This window comes from Dermochelys coriacea, chromosome 2, assembly GCF_009764565.3.
Source record: "Dermochelys coriacea isolate rDerCor1 chromosome 2, rDerCor1.pri.v4, whole genome shotgun sequence".
Taxonomy (NCBI): Eukaryota; Metazoa; Chordata; order Testudines; family Dermochelyidae; genus Dermochelys; species Dermochelys coriacea.
In genome coordinates this window covers 268727075-268751585 of record NC_050069.1, presented here as the reverse complement: position 1 = coordinate 268751585, position 24511 = coordinate 268727075, and the positions used below count along the sequence as shown (strand labels likewise).

General features: G+C 43.3%; 2 protein-coding genes across 2 annotated transcripts in view; both read left to right on the top strand.

The window, feature by feature from the left end:
* The window catches only part of SMARCC1 (SWI/SNF related, matrix associated, actin dependent regulator of chromatin subfamily c member 1), a 188956-nt gene that overhangs the window by 143799 nt on the left and 20646 nt on the right, over nucleotides 1–24511 (top strand). Inside the window, 1 exon segment of the mRNA XM_038389503.2 lies at nucleotides 4831–5089. Coding sequence (XP_038245431.2) covers nucleotides 4831–5089 — 259 coding nt within the window.
* On the top strand, nucleotides 9922–12849 carry LOC122459080. Its single transcript, XM_043509827.1, has 3 exons — nucleotides 9922–10457; nucleotides 10998–11523; nucleotides 12192–12849. Exons 2-3 carry the CDS (start codon nucleotides 11328–11330, stop codon nucleotides 12833–12835), a joined length of 840 nt encoding a protein of 279 aa, XP_043365762.1. The 5' UTR covers nucleotides 9922–10457; nucleotides 10998–11327; the 3' UTR covers nucleotides 12836–12849.

The window sequence follows — 24511 nt, the reverse complement described above, 5'->3', positions numbered from 1 at the left end:
TGGGGAGCTCCAAGAGAGGGGAGAGCAAAGAAGATGATGCAATCATAGGCACGGATGGGAATGATGAGAAAGATGAGAAATAATAGGAAAATGGCAGGTCAAACGGGACAGAAAAAGGAAGCTAAGAAAATGAGACAGAGGCAAGGGGACCAGGAAGACAATGCTCTGGGAAGAAGCTCAGATTGGCATGGAAGGCAATGAGTAGAGACAATGGAGGAAAAAGTGGAGGAGTTGAGCAGCAGGATAAGGTGATTGCTGATCAAAGAATCAGCATTCTGTCTTGGGAATAGACTTAGCTTACTAGTGGGGGCTAAGACCCGGGTTTAGTTTCGTTTCTGATAGTTTGAAACATGACAGTCCTAATACAAATTAATAGTAATAAATTAGTGATTTTTTGGTGGCTTCTTGAGTCTTTTGTTTTAACACTCAGTAATTTCTTTGCTGTGCACAATTAGAATCACAAATACCAGGGAAAGAGAGATTGTCTTTGCAGGATATGCAGCATTCACTGAATCACCCTCTGACATATTGTTCAGCTGTTGTTTTGAATGAGACATGGTATCCTTTTGACTACTTCAGTGGTGAGCTCAAAGTTAAGTTTTTCATCCCTTTTTTTGCATATCCTGGTGGAGTAGTTGGTTTTTTCTCTTTGTGGGTAGCGTGGTGGTAGAAGTAGATGAGGTTATGGGATATTTACCTGTAATTCCTGGGTTTTCCATACTTGCCTTTGTGACAGATATTGCAATAGTAGGCAATATTTTGGGGGACTATATTGTATTAAATCTACAAATGGTTTCTGTATGATTGTGTTCTGCGCCATGGGGAAGGGTTATCACAGCTCCTACAGGAACTAAAAACAGTGGGATGTGATTAAGGTGAATCACTGAAACTAAATAACTCTAGAGAGGTACCATACCCTGCAGTGGTTTGCACAGATTCCCTCATTCAAGCTGGATTTTCAGAAACTAGGAAACAAAGGCCTTTTGGTTAAAAATATATATGTGTGTGTGTGTGTATGTATATGTGTGTGTGTGTATGTATATGTGTGTGTGTGTATGTATATGTGTGTGTGTGTATGTATATATAAATAAAGCTTTCAGGTCTTTCTTTCTGATCCAGCAAATGGTCAGGACTTTCTATCCAAGGGGTGCCCCAACCCTTGCAGAAAGTTTGGAGAAAGAATAAATGTGCTTGCATAGACATAGCGGCATGGTAACTTGTAACTGCTGGTAACACCCTGTTCGTAGTCCTTGGAAAGCATCGCACAGGGGCTGGCCTTTAGGCAGACTGGTTTGCTGAGGGTATCACAGTGTAAGGCAGGGAGCTGTGCAGCCTCAAAATCTTCAGTCAGAAAGCAGTGGCACAAGAGTCCCTGCCAGTTATATGTGACAGCTGAAGACCTTGCTGGACACTCTTGGAGTGGACTGTCGGGGTGGGGGTGTGCAGTGGGAGAGATACAGATGCAATTCCTGTGACACTGTGACAGTCCTCACATGTGAATTTAATGGAATTTACATTCACATCTTAGCATTAGTCAGACTGATAAAAGACCACACTTTGTCAAACTCTTATCAGAAAAGAACATCAACAAGAGATTCTTCTTTGCCTAGTATCCTCAGCTGTTTCACTGTGCGTGTCTGCCTCTGACACTGATTGTCAACTAAAGAAATGGCCATAACATAGTTGAAAAGGTTCTCTTTAGATTTTCTTATCTTTAGGGGGAAAACTCCATTATAGTGACAGCCTTTCTTTCTTTTTTCTTCATTTTGAGGCAGCCTGACATTTTCCTTCTTAACATTCTATGTATGAGTTCCCCCCTGGCTCCTGGTGGCCAAAATTCAGCTATATGCCGCTGACACTCTGGATGTTTAGTGGAGTAATTAAATTTAACTAAAACAGAAGTTTCTCTGTACTGTGGTGGGTTCCATACCCACATGTCCATACAGCTCCACTTGAGCTGTCTCAGCCCTCTATTAGAGTAAAGGTCAAGTGCTTGTAACTGTTAAAAAGAAATCTGCAAGCACGGCTGGGGGGTAGGAGGGAGGAGGTTTTATGCATAACGCATTTTGTTCTATTTGTAATCTGAAGCTATTTCAGTGCTGATTATGTGTAACTGGAGATTCTGTTGATAGCAGCATTGTTGACCCAGAAATTGTGCTAACATATGAATGAATGCACTCTTTTTACTGTCATGGAAAGGCAGTGTGGGAGGTAGAATGATGAACCAGTGATGGCTGCTGTAGTGTGAACATATTAGATAGATATTTATAAGTCATTTCTAATTGTGCATCTTTTTGAGGCAGCTTGAAAACATTATGCCATTCTAAACCTTTTCCTGTTGTAGATGTTTGCAGCAAATGTACTGAAGAACCTTCTGTCACTCCTATAGCACTTTTTTCCATTTCCTGTCACCTCCATGAGTCAAATTGTTCTTGCATTGGTTTGTGATGTGGACAGATGTGCACTGTGACCCAGGTTGAGACAATCTAATTTAGCTCCTGTATGAAGAAAAGGAGTACTTGTGGCACCTTAGAGACTAACAAATTTATTAGAGCATAAGCTTTCGTGAGCTACAGCTCACTTCATCGGATGCATTATGATTTGTCATTGTCAGGTTATCACCTGGCTCTGACAATTGAAAGGTAAATGCATGCGTACTGGCATACTGATCTGCCTCGACGGAAAACTTACGTTTATTGATGACAAATCCTCCTGAAGCCTAATTCTATGGACATAACAATATGGTACATGTCTTTTTAAATCTGTCTTTCTCCAGAAGTGTGGATCAGCAGTTTCAGAGCTAGCATGTGGAACCTGCTGCGTTGGGCTGTGAATCAATTTTAGGCCTGACTTGCATCACAGCTCATGTATGTTCACATTAGCCTTCAACTTTCATGAGTCTCTTTTGTGTGACTCTGTCTATCTCTTGTCCCCCTATCCTTTTTGCCATCCCAAAGCGGGAAATGTGTAGAGGAAAAGCTTTCATCAGCATTTAGATTTGATGCACATTGCTAGACTTGTGTTTGCATTGTGGGGAAGTTTGTAATGACATTCTTCTGGATTGCCCTCTTTACATGTATTGCACCAAGAGAAGGTGGCCTGCAGATGGAGAAGCAGGAATGTGTTGGAATATGAAAGTAGGCTCCAGTGGTATCTTTTTATTAAGCCTTTCTCTCAGGGACTTTAAGGCAATTCTGCTGTGAACTGGCTGCCACCTATTGTTTCTGTTTTCACACATGCACCATTACACCATTGGTGTATTTGTCTTTTCATTGTAGCACGTTCCTCCTGGTAAAGTGTCAAATTGGTCAAGGACAAAGAAATCATGACAGCATGAATAAACACATTGTGGTCATTACATGCTGAAAAACAGCCTGCCCCCCCCAAGAGCTATGCATTATTCATTGGCTCTGGTCCCCATCTGGTTCTGTTGGTGAATGCATGCTCTGTGGCCGAGTGTTTTTTCACTCACATTTCGGTGGTAGTGAACAGTCTGCTGCATAATGTTTTGTGGAGTGGAAATCTTCTAGAAATCTTAAAGTATGTTTGCAATAAGCAAAGGACTCTGAATGCAGACAAACTGTTTTTTAGACCCCATAGTTTGTATTGTAGCTTTAAATGCTTCTATTTGAACAGGCATTTAGCTTCTGGGGTGGAGAGGATGTTTTTGCTTTTATTGAAAAATCACAACATCTCTCTTTTGTTTCATTCTTCCTGGGGAAGGGAAAGAAGAGTTTAGTTTGTATCTAGACATGGCAGTTCATCTTCACAGAGCGTAATTCACCTGTGTTGAGATTGCAAAGAAACTGGGAAAGGAATTTATGAGCAGCATGTCTCAGAGGCTGGTATTTGGACTCTGATCAGCTTCCTGGCTAACAGGGCGGATGCATTTTAAAATACGGGTATCAAACTGGTAAACTTTATAGGTGACTTTCCAAAATCCAGTTTCCCCACTTTTTTGCTTTTCTTTCATGACTAACTGAATAGAAGGGGGTTTGGATGGATCTGGCGAAAGCTATGTTGTGGTATACCTCAACTAGATTAAAACATTTAGAGGTACAAAGACACACTTATCTCTTACGCTTTGCTGGGCTTAGAGTTAGCTAAGATTTACATATGAGCTTTTCTAACCATAATGAGAAGATCAGCATAGTAACAGCCCCATAGTAAGAAGCATCTTCTGCGGCTGGCTTTTATTCATCATCTAGGTTACTTGTTACAAATCTTTGTACTGAAACCACAATAACATGTTTTTAAAAAGTTTAAGGAAAAGGCAGCTGGTCCGAACATGAAACAGTATTAGCCTCAGCAATCCAAATCAACGGTTAAGGGGTGTCTTGAGGCATAGCTGTCACTCTGGAAATCTAGGCATAGAATTAGGACCCTGTATGAATTTTGTGAGCACATGTTGTTGGGGTAGAATTTGGTGGTGAAGTCTTTCCATAGAAAACTCCTGTGGTTGTATCCAGTTCCTTCTTAGTGATGATCTTTCCCACAGTGCAACATGGGGAGGAGATTGGATCAGAGGGGAGAGCGATTGCTTGCAGAAGTGGGAGGAGGTGAACGTTTACAGTCTATCTTGGGTTAAATTGTAGTTGTTGTGCCATGGTGTTCCCTGTAATGGAAACGCCATGGTAGAGTTAACTAACTGCTGTGGATGGTAACAGACAATATCCCTCTTTAATGGCACATATTGTCATCCTGACTGGAAAATAGCGGTGAGCCGAGCAGGTAAGTTCCCAATTGGTGATAAGAATTTCTAGCATTGTAGGGAGAACTTCTTCCATCTTTACACATTTCTAACTCGAATGTTTTTTCTCTTGACTGCAGTTAGAACAGCAGAGGCAGCAGTTGCTGACGGAGCGACAGAACTTCCACATGGAGCAGCTGAAATATGCAGAGTTAAGGGCTCGCCAGCAAATGGAGCAGCAGCACAGTCAGAACACACAACAATCACACCAGCATTCCAGTGGGCCTGGCATGAACCCACTTGGGGCACCAGGTCATCCAGGCATGCTGCCTCATCAGCAGCCCCCTCCATACCCTATGATGCACCACCAGATGCCCCCCCCTCATCCACCACAGCCAGGTAAGAGTTGGAAAGAGAAGATCATCCTGATTGATTGATTAAGGCCAGGGGAAGAAGTGATGACAGATGAAACTACACATCTGCTTGGGTATTTATTTAATGTAGTGTGTGTGTTTCATATAAAGGGTGTGTCTTATTATAAAAGAAAAATGCACTTTGAGACCAGAATGGCTAACATTATCGTATGTTACTGTATGATGCAGTTTTGTTTGGCAACTTCTGTGACTTGGCACAACTGCAGGCTATATGAGCAAATAGAGCTCATATGGGGGTCATAGTGGATAACATGCTAAATATGAGTCAACAGTGTCACACTGTTGCAAAAAAAAGCAAATATAATTGTGGGATGTATTAGCAGGAGGGTTGTAAGCAAGACACAAAAAGTAATTCTGCTTCACTCTGTGCTGATTAGGCCTCAACTGGAGTATTGTGTTAAGTTCTGGGCACCACATTTCAGGAAAAATGTGGACGAATTGGAGAAAGTCCAGAGAAGAGCAACAAAAATTATTAAAGATCTAGAAAACATGACCTATAAGGAAAGTTTGAAAAAACTGGGTTTGTTTAGTCTGGAGAAGAGAAGACTGAAAGAGGACATAAGTTTTCAAGTACATAAAAGGTTGTTACAAGGAGGAGGGAGAAAAATTGTTGTTCTTAACCTCTGAGGCTAGGGCAGTTTAGGTTGGACATTAGGAAAAATTTCCTGTCAGGGTGGTTAAGCGTTTGAATAAATTGCCTAGGAAGGTTGTAGAATCTCCACCATTGGAGATTTTTAAGAGCAGGGTAGACAAACACCTGTCAGGGATGGTCTAGATAATATAGTCTTGCCATGGGTGCAGGGGGTTGGACTAGATGACCTCTCAAGGTCCCTTCCAGTCCTACGATTCAATAATAGGGAGACACTGAAGGTCTTTGGGTTCGGAAGATGGTGACTTGGTCAGAGCATCTGGAAAGAGATTATTTTAGCTTCTGCATTTTAAACTGAAGAGTGGAGAAGTATATATCAGGAAGGATGAACAGATGGAGTGATAGGGAAGGTTGTAGTAGCTCAAATATGAGAGTTGTGATGTGGGACTATGAAGGAAAGAACAGATTTTAGAAATGTTTTAAGAGTGAAATGACAAGATTTGGAGAGAGCCTGTATGTGAGGCGAGAAGGACCTAAGAATCCATGATAACCCAAAGTTGTGAGTTTCAGAAACAGGAAGATAATGGAGACAAATTGTAGTACTATGCTAAATCATGGATTTATTCTGCTACCCTTCCCCTATTACAATTAGAATAAATGGTTTCATCGGATGAGCAGAGTGATGCTCAGTGACCCACATGGTTTTCATTAAATTGAACTGAAACCATGTCCATCTCTGGAGCCCAGCATTAGTCTCTTCTCTTCTCTTCCCAATCCCCTGAAAAAATGAGGTTATTTAGAAGAGCACAAGAGAAGGTCAAAGACCAGAGTGGATCTATGATTTTGTAAAGGGAAAACTGCAGCTAGTTAAATAATCGGATTCATCTGAGTTACCCTTATAAAAAAAGGGTTACTGTGTTCTTCAGTAATAGTCCAAAATATGGCATTTTACAGTAGTGATACTGTAATGTTGGGAGCAAGTATGACAGGATTAGGTTCAAGAGTTTTTTGTTTTTTTTTTTTAGCCAAACAGAAATCCTTCAAAATTTGGAAATGTGATGCTCATAAAACCAATAAACAGTATAAATTACAGCAGGCAATAAGTAATAGGGAAATTAGGAAAGATGTAGACAAATTGGAAAGAGTCCAGATGAGAGCAACAAAAATGATAAAAGGTTTAGAAAACCTGACTTATGAGTAATGGTTAACAAAACTGTGTACGTTTAGTCTTGACAAAAGAAGATGGAGGCTGGACCTGATAAGTTTAATATGTTAAGGGCTGTTTTAAAGAGGACTGTGATGAGTTGTTCTCCATGTCCTCTAAAGGTAGGACAAAAAGTAATGGGCTTAATCTGCAGCAAGGGAGCTTTAGGGTAAATATTTGGAAAAACTTTCTAACTATAAGGGTCGTTAAGCTCTAGAATTGGCTTCCAAGGGAGGTCGTGGAGTCCATCATTGGAAGCTTTTAAAAACAAGTAGGACAAATATCTGTCAAGGATGGTCTAGGTTTACTTGGTTCTATCACATCACAGGGCTCTGGAGTTGATGACTTCTCGAGGTCCCTTCCAGCCCTACATTTCTATAATTCTAAAGTTTGTTTCTAACAGCATTTCCTTATGGGCCTGCAGCATATCTCTATATGCACCATCTGGGTACCTGAGACGTGAGAGGTGGACGAAACTGAGGGGAGAATCACTTTTGGTTAGGAACTTTAGAGAGTGTGTGGTCATTTGACCTAGTGTGCTTGACAGCATAGCTGATAGTAATTAAAAAGCATTATAAATATCTCTAATCATTTTAATCATTGAATATATTTACTGATTATTTCTCTTTATTCAAATTGTTACATACAGTTTATAGTTATTTTTAATTTGTTTGCTTATGTGAGTTTGAATTATTTGTTAGTCCAAGTGTGGTGGTAACTACCTTGGTGCAGTTAACCCCTTGTCTCATTGGTGGCACTGCCAAGTAGCTTTATTCTTAGCACACCAGGAGGAGGAGTCAGGCACCTACCTGTTGGGCAATGTGAAATGAGCAAAGGTGACAAATTTTGGTACTGTTCAAAGACTGTGAGGTTACCCCTCTTCTGTTCGCACATCATACAGGTGCTGAGCCAGCACCAAAATGGGGTGGGGGTGGGTGGGGGTGTGTGTGTGTGTGTGTGTGTGTGTGTGTGTGTGTGTGTGTGTAAAATATAAATAAATACATAAATATAATATAAATAAAAATAAAAGTAGCAGGAAGGCTGCAAAAGAATCAGTGGGTTTACAGGATGACTAGGTTAAAGGAAGTAATAAAGGATGTTGCTGAGAAGCTAAATGATTTTTTGCATTTTCTTCAGTGCTAAAAATGTCATGGAATTTCTTACCCTTGACCAACTTTTTTCTGGTAACAATGATGAGATACTCTGAGATTGAGGTGTCAGAAGAGGAGGTGCAGAAGCAAATTGATAAATAAAAATGCAATCAATCACTGGGCCGAGATGGTCCATCAAAGAATTCTTACGGAGCTTTAAGTATGAAGTAACTGAGCTGCTAACAAAATATGCAATGTTTCATTGAAAGCAGCTGCTGTTTCAGAGGATTGAAGGGTAGCAAATGTTGTACCTATATTTTTAAAAATAAGTTCTAGAGGTGATCCTGGGGAATTAAAAGCCTTTAAGTCTCACATCTTTACCTGGCAGTTCAGTTCAAATGATGTTAAAAAACAATTAAAAAAAAAAAACCACTTGGAAGCTCATGATATGAAAAGGTCTAACCAGCGAAGTTTCAGCAAAGGAAAATAGTGTTTCACTAATCATATCGGTAAAGTAGTGGATGAAGAACCATCAGCTGACAAAATGTATTTGAACTTCTAAAAGGCCTTTGACAAAGTCCTACAAGAGGCTACTAAAGAACCTAAGGAGTCATGGGGTGAGAGGTAAAGTATTGTCCTTAATCAAAAACTAGTGGCTAGGAGACAGAAAGCAAAGAGGATTAAATGTTCAGTTTTCATCATGATAAAAGGTTGTTAGTAGGGGCTGCAAAGTTGTGTACTAGATCCCATATTTTAATAGATTTCATGGTATGGAAAGAGGGTTGTGGACAGTGACTTGGAAAATTTTGCCGATGACAAAATTTATTTAGGTTAGATAGGACCAGAGAGGACTGTGATAACTACAGAGAGTCCTAAATCAGCTAGATCAATCAGAAATTCAAGGTTGACAAATGCAAAGAAATGCATTGGAGGAAAACATTAAACTACACATACATCGTACAGAATTCTAAACTGTGTCAAAGCACAAAAGGGACCTGGGTGTCCCAGTAGACAGTTGAATGAGGACCTCTTCTCACCTTGCAGCCATGCTCAAATTGCTACCAAGATGTTAAGTTGCATAAGGAATGACATGGTGAATAATGTGAAGAATATTATAAAAGATTTATATAAATCAGTGGTGCGGCCCCATCTGGAGTTCTGTGTGCGGTATTGGCCATTCAGTGTTTAAAAGAATATTGCACAACTGGAGGGGGTTCAGAGAAGGGCAGCAAAAATGATCAAGGACCTGAAAAAATCTTGCTGAATCAAGATCGGAAAGATGAGGATTGTTACCTTAGAAAAGCATACAAGTAAGAGGGGACATGAAGGAAGTATATACAATAATGTCCTAGAGATAGCAGACTGGGAACTTCTTTTCCTCCATCTCATAACACAAAAACAGAGGGACATTCAACAAAATTAAAACATGGCAAATTCAAAACAGATGAAAGGAAATATTTTTTTCACACAACATGTAATTAGATGGTGGAACTCATTGCTACAGAATGTCATTGAGGGCACAAACTTCACAAGATTCAAAAATGTATTGTACATTCTATGTGGATATCAAGAATATCCCGAGTTGTTAGAACAAGTTTTCGAAGGGGTATTAAACCAGAGTTTCAAGGTTTAAGCCAATCTGCAGCTATTAGAGATCAGGATAAGACCTAATAGCCGATGTTCCCACATCTGCCTTCTGTGTGAGGTTCTTGCATCTTCCTGTGAAGCATCTGTTATTGGTCACTGTAAGACTAAATTAGCTGGATCTAGCATCTGATTCAATTTGGCAGTTCCTATATTCCAGTTTTCTTAAGGGTAAGAATACTTGGCCAGTTCAAGGAATTTGTTTGCTTGAGAACTCATGGGTAAAATCGACCTCTCTACCTCTTTCACCTTCTCCCTGTAGTGTCCTTATAGAAAGGGGAATTGCTTTAAATGCCGTCAAAATCTCAGGTGGAAGTCCAGAAACTTGCTACGATATCCTCCTCGAAAGACTAGGAGAGTCTCCATCATTTTAAGTAGCAAAAAACTCTCCAGCTACAAACTGAGAGATGTAATGTTGGATAATTTTTTTTACCTAGTTAAGGAAAAATGGGATAAAATCTCTGGTTTCAAGAGTGCATCAGAACTAGAACTTTATGATCCTTGGGGCCAGTCTTAAGCAAACCCAACAAGTTGTGCTCCCCCCCCCCCGCCCCCGTCCTCTGAGTCAGTGACTCACAAGTTGACCTGAGTGGAACATGCATAGAAGACAACTTGCTTCTTGATTTCTCTTCCCCTCGCCACATCCTGGCACCTTGGGTCTGTATTGGAAGATCCCTCAGTGACAAAGTTAACTCAACAAACACAGCATATAGACACATCCGACAGATGTCCATCTGAGACCTAGGATAGCTAATCCACAAATATATCTGTCCAGATATCTACATCGACACCCATAATATAGCACGTAAGTATTTGTGGTGAACCTCATGATAGTATGAGCCATAAGCACTTCCCTTCTCTGATTCTTAGTTTCCCTTAAATATATATTAGCAGCTGGCATTCGTCCATCTGAAAATGACCCCTTTCAGACCAGATTTAAAACTGACTGCCCAAATATCTGTGCTCATTAAGTATCCAATGTATTATTTAAGGGCTTGGCTATACTTGCGAGTTACAGCACAATGAAGGAGTCCCGGGCTCACTACCCGTCCACACTGGCAAGGCATGTAGAGGGCTCTGACTCCGTGGCTACAGTGCTGCTGGTACTCCACCTTGGCAAGTGGAGTAACGTTTGCTGCACCCCTGCTGGAGTGCCGCAGCGCCAGTTTGGATGCCCTGGTCTTATAGTCTGCTCTGATCGGCCTCCAGAAGTGTCCTACAATGCCTGTGCTAGCCACTCTGGTCATCACTTTGAACTCTACTGCCCTGCCCTCAGGTGACCAACCGTCAGACCCACCCTTTAAATTCTCTGGGAATTTTGAAAATCCCCTTCCTGTTTGTTCAGCCAGGCTTGGAATGCTCTCAGTGAATCTTTCCAGGTGACCATGCCTCCAGGCGATCTCCATACTGGACCTCATCAGTGTTTGGGGGAAGGAGGCTGCGCTCCAGCTGTAGGCGCTACGATACCTTCGGGCAAATATCAAGGGACATGATGGAAAGGGGCCATGACCAGGATACACTGTAGTGCAGGGTTAAAGTGAAGGAGCTGCGGAATGCCTACCACAAAGCCCATGAGACAAACAGCCGTTCCAGTGCTGCCCCTACGACCTGCTGTTTCTACAAAGAGCTGGACGTGATACTTGGGGGCGACCCCACCTTCACTCCAAGTACCACCATGGACACTTCAGAGCCCAGTTCAACAAGGCAGGAGGAGGAGGAGGAGCAAAGCGGGAGAGAGGGTGCTGAGATGGAGGAAGACATCCCGGAATCCCTAGATGAATGCAGCCAGGAGCTGTTCTCAAGCCAGGAGGAAGGTAGCCAGTTGTGGCAGCCAGTGCTTGGGGAAGGACAAACATCAGAGGAGGTTCCCGGTAAGCGGCTTTTATTTTGGGAAGGAAGTTTTTTCGGTGCGGGCTCTTGGGGTGAGGAGGGTTAGGGTTGCATGCATGCCTAGATACGGAATAGGGCGTTGATATGCTCTCTCACATCGTGGTAATCAGCCTCAGTGATCTCTTCAGAGGTCTCTTCCAGAACTTGGGCAATGCGCTTGCGCAGGTTTCTCAGGAGAGCCATTGTGTTCCTTGTCCCAGTAAGGCTAACTTGTCCACGCCACGGTGCCGTGAGGGGCAGGGGGACCATTGCTGCCCACAGGCAAGCTGCATATGGGCCAGGGCGGAATCCGCATTGCAGTAGAAAACCCTCCCTTGCTTCCCAGGTCACCCTCAGCAGCGAGATATCTTCCAGGATGAACTCCTGTGGAAAATGTGGAGACAGTGTTCAGTGTCGGGGCCCCCTGCCACTGTTGGCTCTTCCCAAGGCACAGAAACCCAGAGGACAGTACAGTCATGAAACAATCAGTCACGTTTGATCCTGTGCTTACTCACCATTTTGGGGCTCCTGTGGGTTATGTGCACTCACTTTGGGACGGGCAACTTACACTATTGTGTAGACTGTGCTTGCCCTTAAGTACAGGGGAATCATTTCTCTGACTGCTGTGAACAATACTGCCTCTGTTAAGTGTTGCATTTTGCCTTTATAGATGCAACCTTGAGACATCAGCCGTCCATGTTATCACCGGCCGAAAGATTCCAAAGAATCAGAAAGAGGCCACATAGAAGCAAGGAACACATGTTGCATAAAGTAATGCAGTATTCAAGTAATGAAAATCTAAAGGTGCAGGAGTGGCAGGACAGTGAAAGGAGGATCCACCGGCAGAACGAGGAGTACCGGCACAAATGCGCAGTGCTCTGGCAGCAAAGCATGGATCGGCTGATAAGCATAATGGAGCACCAAGCGGAATTGATCCAGGCGCTTGTAGCCATGCAGGTGGAACACTATCGTGCCCAACCCCCCCTACAGCCCTTGTCCCAAAACTCTTTCCCTTGTGCTCCCATGTCACCTCCAACCCACTTTCCCCAACATCCAGGTTCTTACCACCACCAGCTGCCTCCAACTCCTGTAGCTTCACCACCCAGACTGAAGACTGTGACCCTTACCCTCTGCACTCAACCCCCATCACCGTGCAGTGTAGCCATCCTGAAGTGCAGCACTCATTGCACAGCACTTCAGACAGGAAGGCTGAGTATGGTAACAGGACATATGCAAATCTGTGATTGTACCATTCCCCACCCCAGCTGCTTGCCCTTTCTGTTTCTCAAGCAGTTGTTTCTTTTCAATAAATGAATTTTCTTTTCAGTAAATTGGATTTTTTGGCTTTGAAAACATTCTTTATTATTACATAAAGTAAAAGATACCTTAGCCCAGAAAAGAAACAGGCACTGCAAGTCAGCGTAGCAAACACAGATTCCTACTAACATTGGAACCACTGCAATTCACTCCCGTGCAGGGCACCAGATATTACTGGTGGCTTTCAGCCTCAAATTGCTCCCTCAAGGCATCCCTAATCCTTGCAACCCCGCGCTGCGCCCCCCTAATAGCCCTGCTCTCTGGCTGTTCAGATTCAGCCTCCAGGTGTTGAACCTCCAAGTTCCATGCCTGAGTGAATCTTTCACCCTTCCTTTCACAAATGTTATGGAGGGTACAGCATGTGGATATAATGGTGGGGATGCTGTCATCAGCCAGGTCCAGCTTCCCATTCAGAGAGCTCCAGCTGCCAAAAGCACGCTCCCTCTGCACTGGCTCAGCCTGTTGAACTGCTCCTTGCTACTGTCAAGGCTCCCTGTTTCATGAGCCACAGCATTAAAGGATAAGCAGGGTGTCCAAGGATCACAATGGGCATTTCGACTTCCCCTACAGTGATCTTCTGGTCTGGGGAAAAAGTCCAGGCTTGCAGCTTCCTGAACAGACCAGTGTTCCGAAAGATGAGTGTGTCATGCACCTTTCTGGGCCAGTCTGCATTAATGTCAATGAAACGCTCATGGTGATTAACAAGCGCCTGGAGAATCATCAGGAAACATCGCCTTCTGATTAATGTACTCGGCGGCTAGGTGGGCTGGTGCCAGAATTGGAATGTGTGCCATCTCTTGCCCCTCCACAGTTAGGGAAACCCATTTGTGCAAAGCCAGCCACAATGTCATGCACGTTACCCAGAGTCACGGTTCTTCTGAACAGGATGCGATTAATGGCCCTGCAGACTTGCATCAACACGATTCCAACGGTCTACTTCCCCACTCCAAATTGGTTAGTAACCAATCAGTAGCCAGCTTCCAGATTGCAATCGCCACATGCTTCTCCACCAGCAGGACAGCTCTCAATCTCATGTCCTTGCGGTGCAGGGTAGGGGCGAGCTCCTCATACAGTCCCATGAAAGTGGCTTTTCTCATCTGAAAGTTCTGCAGCTACTGCTCATCATCTCAGACTTGCATGACAATGTGATCCCACCACTCAGTGCTTGTTTCCCAAGCCCAAAAGCAGTGTTCTATGGTAGTGAGCATGTCCATGAATGCCACAAGCAAACTCGTGTCATATGCGTTACTCGAGTCGATATCGTCGGAGCCCTCACTGTCACTTTGGATCATAAGGGATAACTCGACTGCCAAACGTGACGTGCTGACGAGACTTGTCAGCATACTTCTCAGCAGTTCGGGCTCCATTCTCACAGACCAAAAGGGAAGACAGAGCGCGCAGTACAAAAAACTTTGAAAGATGGTGCCAAATGTGGACGGAAGCAAAGGGAATGCTGGGATGCGAACCAATGCATCACGGGGTGTTGGGACAGGACCCAGAATGCCCCACAGCCCCCGCCCCCTTCCCACAAGCCACAGCGCCAAAATAGGAAGAGGTGTTCTGTGGGATAGCTGCCCATAATGCACCGCTCCCAATGCCTCTGCAAGTGCCACAAATGTGACCATGCCAGTGCTCTGTCAGTGTGGACAGACTGCAGCGCTTTCCCTACTGCGCTCTACAAAGGCGGGTTTAACTCACAGAGCTCTACATCTGCAAGTATAGCCATGCCCTAAGAGGAGGGTGGTTAACCCTGCTGTCCTGGAAAAATTCAAGGTTGGGTAATGGCACTCTGCCTCCCTTCCTCCCCAAACTCCCTTTGTGGTTTTCAGTTGATGCAGTATTCTTCACTCCATTGTTAGTAGTGGTAGTGTAGTCAGGATGATGGTGCTTTTGTGTTAGGCATTGTGCACACAGGAAAATACAGCCCCTGTCCAGAGGAGTTTGCAGTCTAATTAGGTTAACTCCTGTGTTACTTTCCGCCCATGAAATTATTGCATTTCTGTGGTGGGTGGAGTGCTATCTGCATATGCTTTATAAAGTGCTTTAGAATCCTTTGAGATGAGCAGCACTTCACTGAACAGTAAAACAGTGTGTACCCTGGAAGGAACTTAATGCTTATTGTTTTGGAACTAAGCCTCTCTGGAACTAAGCCTACACTGCAATTAGATGCCTGTTGCTGCCCAGGCCAGCTGGCTTGAGCTGAGGGGCTATTTAATTGCAGTGCAGATTTTCTGGCTCAGGCTGCAGCCCGACCTCTGGGACCTCTCACCTGGCAGGGTTATAAAACCTGTTCTCCAGCCCAAACCCAAATGTCTACCCTGAAATTAAACACCCTGTTAGCCTGAGCCCTGTGAGCACAAGTCAGCTGGCACAGGCCAGCCCCAGGTTTTTAATTGCAGTGTATACATACTCCCTGTTTGCTCAGCCTATCTTTTCCAATGCAGCCCCTAAATGGATGGCTAAAATCCAAATAAGATTTTTCTAGTGCTCTTCAGGAGCTTGCTATAAAACAGCTAGCAGGCATTTAGATAAGAAGCTAATCTAATATCTTGAATGATATAGCTCAGTTGTGTCTAAAATGTGCTGCCATCAGGATGAATAGCTGAGTTTCAGCCTGGAGGGACCCTCTTTCTATGTGTGAGGCAAGGGACTTCCCATCTAAATTTAATTATGGTGGTACTCATAAAGGGTGCCTAAACTTTTATATAAAGCCTTGGGATTTGTTCATTAATGTGGTGTCTGAGAGAGACAGCCACTGCATATTAGATTATTTGCCTTAATTGGGAATCTCCAGCCTGTATATCCTGTAGATCTTCTTGGCCCTATTTTAGAGTGCACAGATCCCTCCATTAAATACCAACAATCCTAAAAGAGTGGGTAGGACACAGTCTGTTTGTGAAATAAGACAGACATCAACCCAAATCTTGTATCCCTTCTGTTTGGGGATTGGTAGGAGTTAAAAATATTTTTCTCAAGAGGCATGACCTTATCTTGAATCACTGTAAGCAAATGGGTGTATTAGACTTTAATAGAGTAATTGAAAATGATGGCTCCTTCGTGAGTTTCATAGATATGAATGAAGGAAAGAGCCTTTCCCTCATTAGAGAAGCGTTATCAGCTGATCAACAGTGTACTTTCTGGGGATCAAAGAATCATTCCAGGTAAAGATCTTCTGTCCCCTGTTGCATATGAAGCTTCAGAATACCTTACATTTTATCATAGCATAGGTAGATCATAGTCATAATTAAACCTTAAAAGGGCTTTACTTTTTCCAAATTAAGTTCAAATACCTAGTCATCCCAACACCCTTGTGATGTAGATACATATATCCCTATTTTATAGCTGAGGAAACTCAAGACACAGAAATTACTTACCTAAAACCCATGCAGCAAGTCAATAGCAGAACCATTATTAAAAATGGGGCATTCTTGACATCCAATTCTGTGCTCAATCTGACAAGACATGTCTCTGGGATGGATCCAGTTAACACTTTTATGATAGGAGGATTCTTGGTCCAGTTAAAAATAGTTTCTGCTTCCTGGGTATGAAGAAGGTAAAAACTTTGAGCTCATTTTGACATATGGATATCTTGGCCTTTTTTGATGTACATTTAGCTGTAGATTGAGACAGCCCATACTGGGAAGAGGAATTGGGTGATGTATATGTTTCACTACATCTCCTTCCCCTCTCATGTATATATTTCCCTCCTTGGACACATCTATGACAGTAGTGAGATACAGAATCTTTTGTCTCTGGGTCACAAATTCATATTTCAGCCCAATCAGTAACAAAATTTGTTACCAAATTGCTGTTTTGGTGGCACCTCTGAAATAAGTTAATAATTTTAAAATAATTATTGGCTAGACATCTACTTCACCACAGTAGATGCTGATTAGCACCCAGGTAAACAATCTTAGCAAAGGTGCTAAAGATTGTACTGTCTCTGGAAATGGAATTCACCTGACACTTGGCGGCAGTCCCTCCTGGTCTGGGCTGAGGATGCACTGGCAGGAGAGCAGTTTGGTGAAGCATGTGCTGTTGCTGCCAGGGTTGTAGAAAAAGAATTTTGGTCTCCAGGACTGAAAGTCCAGACCTTTTACCCAACACACCCCTTTAAAATGACTTTATAAAAAGAGCAAACCATTTCCTTGCCTGTTGTTTGTGTAGGGCTGTCTAGTAATGCTGGTTGGCCTCCCCCACAGTGATCTATCCAAAGGAGTCTTTGAATCAGTGACAAGCACGGCAGTCTAATCTTCATTCTGCAAAGACTCCATAGGAGAGTCCGTTGGGTGGACTGTGACCTACAGAGTGCGTGACTCATTGTTTGCATTGGTGGAAGAGTCACGGAACAGTTTAACAGTGACAGAAACATCAGAAGTCGCGCTGTCAAAATACATCTACACATGGAAGAAAAGCAGTGGGCCTGAATGGGAAAAATACTAGTGAGGCTATCCATTTGCAATTCCTTAGTTGGCTGTATGATTGCCTGAGAAGTTTGTGTGCTTTAACTGTGTGGACTTCAGTCTGTTTCCCAACAGCATTATTAAACAGACTTCACTTTTGGCTGCCCTCTTTCTCTTAGTAAAGATTAAAAAGTAGTAACTTACAATCCATTAGACCATGACCAAAATGATATTTGGAGTGTCCCTCAAGTGACTGGGGTGGGGTGATGAAGAGATGATTCCAAGCCAGATGACTGAAGTCTGTAAAACATTTTTTAACAGAAGAAAAAAATAACCCTGGCTTACATCCGCGTCAGATGCTGAATGCGGTCAGAGAGGAGGATGGTAACCTCTGAGGCTAGAGTGGGGATCCTTTTCTCACTATCCTGCCTCGGTGGAGCTCCCAGGCTAATGCTTTAAGTCTCTTATATAGCAGAATTACCCACAAGACGTCAGTTCCTTTTGACTGCATATTGCTGCTCCTAGGACTCTTTACATTTCCCAAGGCCTAATTACTGCATTTGTCATTGTGGCTGATTGCATAATGGATCCCGATTCTGTCTGGATCAAGCTGGGGAAAGGAAGCTTCTGCAGTTTTTGATCCAGGCTCATCTGGTAGGTTGCATTGACATGGGGCTGAAAAGGAGACATAAACTAAAGCTTTTCCATTTCAGAGTTTCATTAGTCCCCTTTCCTGACTTGAAAAAGCAGCAACCACAATGCACCACTTAGTAGCCTGGTTTCTCCTTCTGCACTGGAAAACAGTTAGAAAAAGACTGTTACAGTGATTGAGAGGGTGCTTAACTCTCCTCTTCCTTTTTCCTATCTCCTCTATCCTCATCCATTAAATGTCTCAAACCTTCTTCCACAAAGCCTTAACAAACACTTCTACCAGATTCTACCATCAGCGTGGTGTACTGCATGTCTATACTAGATGGAAATCTGCATGGGGCAGGAGGTATGTCTCTTTATGTCAGTGAAGGACTGAGCAAGCTGCTGGCACTTAACCTGTATCTTTCTTTTACATGCATTTACAGGGGCTTCCTATCACATAAATGTGTTCTTTTCCAGACGTTTGGAGAGGAAAAGGTATAGTGTTCCATCCTCCTTCGGGAGCTCCACTTTAAACGATCGTTAAATCAAAATACCTAAGGAATGGCAAGTTCTAGATCCTGACCTCTCCCCCCAGTCTGAGACAGTTCATCTGCAACTCTTTTCCTGCGAATACTGGAGCCAGCTATCCGAAACTGGTCCACAAATATAAAGCAGATAGACTCAGATTTTCAGGGCTCTACATACTTGGCCATGAAGCCTCTTTTAGCCATGCAAGCAGAGCAAGGTAGGTCAGCTCTTGCACCTCTATCATCATTCTGTCTCTTGCAAACAAATGTTGGTGCAGCAGTAAGCAGTATTTTTCTCCCATCAACCCTCCCCATCTTCTTTCTAGGGAACAATATTTTCCTAGGCTTCATTCCTGAAATGGGATCACCTGCCAGGTTTCTCCCCTCTGTTTGTTGAAGCACACAAACGGCCAAGTGGTGCTCTGTTTTTAAGGAGAACCTCTAAGAAGCTTCAGAAGAGGAGCTTTGCTGCAAATGTTCCAGTGGCACAGCCTGCAGATCCTTCTGTTGCTAGGGAGTAAAAGGCTTAGAATATGGATGGGCTTGTTGGAATTTGGCATTTCTTCCCCTTCCCGCCCCCACCCCCCTCAGAGACTGCTTGGAGACACTGTCACAAGTGCTTGCGAACCGGCAGTTAGGTCAATCTTCATTAATTGGGGAATTCTTTGACAGGAAGTCCAAAAATCCTTTTGAAGTCCCAGCCCAATCTTCCTCAAAGGGGAAAAGCTCTCTGATCCCCCTCCTTTACTTTTTCCAGGGGATCTTGGAGTCCTTTGACTGAGAAGACTATTTTTTTTCTGGCTCTCCTTTCTCTCCAAAAACAGGATCTGGGTTCTCTCAGGGGTGATCCCCTTTGTTTCTTCTCTAATTACATATTGGACAGACAAGGAGCAGAGGGGCTCAGACCCCTGCTTGTGGGCTAAGGGTCAGATTTTCAAATGTATCTACATATCTAAAGATGCAGATAAGCATCTAACTTGCATTGAAATAAATGGGAGCTAGGCATCTAGCTGTTTGTGAAAATCCAGCCCTACATCCCAAAAGAAAGACACCATCTAGGAAGAGGGAGCAGTCTCCTGATGGAAACAAGTATGTTCCTTCCAAAAGGCAAAAGAAAAGCACAAAAAACGTCGTAAGAATCATTCCAGATTCTCCTGCACTGGCTCTAGCTTCTCAGAAGATGTCAGGAACTCTCTGTTTTCCATTATGATCTCAAACTAGTGAACATGTTTTCTACCCGCTATGTTTGAGCCGTCTGACAGCCACCAGTGAGATCCATCAGTAAAAGAGGGCCAGCAAGCTAAGTCCAAGGGAAAATATTTTCCAGTGGAAGAGGAACAATTGTCACAGACCACCTTCCTCCCCATTCACAGACTGTTTTGATGAGCTCCCCACAGTGAAAATGCAAACCCCCCTGCTATGGATAAAAGGGTCTCCCTGGTTTTCACTTTAAATTCACTAAAAATATGCCACAACATTGAGGTGAATAATTGTATGATCAGTTATTAAAATTTTGCCTTGTATGTTCACACATCATCCAGAACCAGTTTTCTGTGATGTGGAGGTTGAAATTATTCTATGAATAATTTTGTTGTTAATTCTTATCTGTAGCATGTTTGCAAGCATTTCATAGTGAGTGTCCAAAATTCAGAATTTGAGCTGTTTTTAACTGTGTCCACATTAGTCATACCGTATGTTTCATTTTCCGGACTGGCTTATTGTAACTCCGAGTCACTTTTCCTCTGCAAATATTCAGACTTTTGGATTCATAATTTTCTTCTTGCTAATATTCTCCAGTGTTCACTTAAGTTACTGTGTTCTGTTGAACGCTTCAGCCACTAAATTCATTGTCTAGGGTCACAGAAGGAGTGTAAACTGATATTGGTGGGGAAATGCTTTGCAGAATTCTCCCAGTTACAACCTGATAGATAATTGTGTAATTATGGATTTGTTAATTTGTGTTAAAACTATAACTCTTTATAGTCATGTGAAGCCTGGCAGGGGACTATATTCTGTGTATTCTTGATTGCTTGGTATGATTCCTGTTTTGACAGAATGACCAGCATTAATTCTACTTAAAGCCTGGCTTTAAAGTTCTTTTACTGTGGCTTTAATACTGCCTGGTGGTCTTAGCATATGTACAATGTGCCTCAAGTGGCATGTGACCATGATTCAGCACCGAATGTAGTCCACTGGTTGGATTATTAGCTTCCTCAAACCCAGCTAGGTACTAAGGGGGAATGCAACGTGAACAAAGACTGTTAACACCACGGTAGGAAAGGAAAATTTTTGTGCACGTGCATCTCTATAGCACTGTAAATAACCATTGAAACCCTTGCAAGTAGAATTCTTGGGTTCTTTCCACTAACAAGGTGGTAGCTGCGCCATCTCACCTGTGAAAGCCTGACCATGCAAAAAGTATTGTGTAGAATAGCAAATAATGGAGGCAGCCCAGGGGCAACAATTCCATTGAGGCTGTTATATGATGATTTAACTGCTTCACTTGTCCTGGCTTTTTGATGTCATCAAAGCCTCTCCCGTGAGTTTAAGCACTTCCTAACCCCGTACACATATTATTTAAGATGTGTAAATATTTTAAGGTAGCCAGTGCAGCCCTGGGTAGTGATTGTCCTTATTCATGTAGATGGGTAAGCAGCTTGTCACTTCTCGCAAAAAAAATCTTACCATGGATGTGAAATGTTACAAGAAAAACAATGGTGAGCCTCCCGCTGCTAGGGGTCCAGTCTGACAGAACCAGGAAAACCCCAGCACAGTGCACTTCAGCATTCAAGTTGGTGCTTGTATAATCGGCAAGTTGGTGCCTATATTCTACAGTGAATGAATTGTGCTAGAGGGAAGTGACAGAAATACAGTATGCAAGTGAAGCGGAAACTGCCTCCCTGTCACGGCAAACCTGGTGGCTGAACTTTGTGACTTTGTCCTCACCCATAACTATTTCACATTTGGGGACAATGTATACCTTCAAATCAGCGGCACTCCCATCGGTACCCGCATGGCCCCACAGTATGCCAACATTTTTATGGCTGACTTAGAACAACGCTTCCTCAGCTCTCGTCCCCTAATGCCCCTACTCTACTTGCACTACATTGATGACATCATCATCATCTGGACCCATGGAAAAGAAGCTCTTGAGGAATTCCACCAGGATTTCAACAATTTCCATCCCACCATCAACCTCAGCCTGGACCAGTCCACACAAGAGATCCACTTCCTGGACACTAAGGTGCTAATAAGCGATGGTCACATAAACACCACCCTATACTGGAAACCTACTGACCACTATTCCTACCTACTTGCCTCCAGCTTTCATCCAGATCACACCACACAATCGATTGTTTACAGCCAAGCTCTACGATACAACCGCATTTGCTCCAACCCCTCAGACAGAGACAAACACCTACAAAATCTCTACCAAGCATTCTTACAACTACAATACCCACCTGCTGAAGTGAAGAAACAGATTGACAGAGCCCTAAGAGTACCCGAAAGTTACCTACTACAGGACAGACCCAACAAAGAAAATAACAGAACGCCACTAACCATCCCCTTCAGCCCCCAACTAAAACCTCTCCAACGCATCATCAGGGATCTACAACCTATCCTGAAGGATGACCCATCACTCTCAAAGATCTTGGGAGACAGGCCAGTCCTTGCTTACAGACAGCCCCCCATCCTGAAGCAAATACTCACCAGCAACCACTCTCCACACAACAGAACCACTAACCCAGGGAACCTATCCTTGCAACAAAGTCCGTTGCCAACTGTGTCCACATATCTATATAGGGGACACCATCATAGGGCTTAATCACATCAGCCACACTATCAGAGGCTCGTTCACCTGCACATCTACCAATGTGCTATATGCCATCATGTGCCAGCAATGCCCCTCTGCCATGTACATTGGTCAAACTGGACAGTCTCTACGTAAAAGAATAAATGGACACAAATCAGACGTCAAGAATTATAACATTCAAAAACCAGTCGGAGAGCACTTCAGTCTCTGGTCACTCAATTACAGACCTCAGAGTGGCTTTTCTTCAACAAAAAAACTTCAAAAACAGACTCCAATGAGAGACTGAGAGGCCCTGGAGGTTTTTCGCCTTCCTCTGTAGCATGGGGCATGGTTGACTTGAGGGAGGCTTCTCTGCTCCTTGAAGTCTTTGAACCATGATTTAAGGACTTCAATAGCTCAGACATGGGTGAGGTTTTTCATAGGAGTGGGTGGGTGAGATTCTGTGGCCTGCGCTGTGCAGGAGGTCAGACTAGATGATCAGAATGGTCCCTTCTGACCTTAGTATCTATGACTGCTGAATTGGAATTAATTTGCAAACTGGGTACAATTAACTTAGGCTTGAATAAAGACTGGGAGTGGATGGATCATTACACAAAGTAAAACTATTTCCCATCCCCCCCACTGTTCCTCAGACATTCTTGTCAACTGCTGGAAATGGCCCACCTCGATTATCACTACAAAAGATTTTCTCCCCTCCCCCCCCCCCCCCGCACTCCTGCTGGTAATTGCTCATCTTAAGTGATCACTCTCCTTACAGTGTGTATGGTAACACCCATTGTTTCATGATCTCTGTGTATAGAAATCTCCCCACTGTATTTTCCACTGAATGCATCTGACGAAGTGAGCTGTAGCTCACGAAAGCTTATGCTCAAATAAATTTGTTAGTCTCTAAGGTGCCACAAGTACTCCTTTTCTTTTTGCGAATACAGACTAACACAGCTGCTACTCTGAAACAATGTTAAATCAGTTTTTGTGGTTAATTATTCACAGTTCTTGGCTCTAGAATTCTGTCTGCTGCAGTGTGTTGGGGAGGATGTGTCTTGAAGATTGGTTAGCAATATGGGTTTCTGACTCCACTTCTGAAAATCATTCATAATGGGGAGGAGGCGTGTCTAGTGACACCACAAAATTTGTCCTGCAGTGAAGCCTGCAGACAGCCCCCTGACAGAATTTTCCTGCTTTCACCACTCTAACAGAAATGTCATGAGCATCTCAAAAGTGATTTATTCACTCAGGTGAGAGCATGATTTCATGCAGAATCATAATCTTCTGCTCAGTAAAAGAGCACTAGAGAAACTTCTAAGTGGAGAGTCACTGTTGTTTCATCCCTTTTCGGAACTTGTGGCCCCAGGAGTTGAATCCTCCCTCCCTTAGCACTGATCGCATTAGCAGTTAACCATTTGTTTAAGGGGGGTGCTAATGGGAAAGAACTTGCAAGTGAATGTTTAGAAGACTACACAACTTTCTGCTTATCTTCTCTCCCCCCCCACCCCACTTTAAAATAAGAACAGTGAAGCCTGTTTTAGGACCCAACATCGTAGCCCAGGGATCGGCAACCTTTGGCCCACCAGGCTAAGCTCCCGGTGGGCCAGGACAGTTTACCTGCTGCGTCCACAGGTTCGGCCGATCAGAGCTCCCACTGGCCGCAGTTTGCCACTCCAGGCCAATGAGGGCGACAGCCAGCACATCCCTCACCCTGCGTCGCTTCCCACAGCCCCCATTGGCCTGGAGCGGCGAACTGCGGCCAGTGGGAGCCGTGATCGGCCAAACCTGCTGACGCGGCAGGTAAACAAACCGGCCCGGCCCACCAGGGGCTTACCCTGGCAGACCACATGCCAAAGGTTGCTGATCCCTGCCGTAGCCCCTTAAATGACTGCTTTAATGGAGGTGGGACATCTAATAAAGACCTTGGGGTAGTACATTAAGGATGGCTTCATGTACAAGTTTCACTGTAACATGAATACATGTGTCATGCAGTACTAGTGAGAGTAATATTTCATTATGTACTAAACATAATCTAAAATCTATAAACAAGATTTTTCAGCAAGCTGAATCTCTTTAGTGAATCTTTCAGTTTTATCATCTCAAGCGTCTGCTGTTTTTAAGCTCTCTCCTTTATGTAGGTCACATTTTTGACATTTTCTGCTTTAGCCTGTCTTTTTGAAGTTGTATCTTTCTCATTAAGTGAAAAGGAATATTATCTCTGTAGAAATAACATTTCATTTTGCCATACTGACAATTGTAAAGCCCAATTGCTTAATCCAGGTTTGGCTAGGTACTGTTTGTTGAATGAACT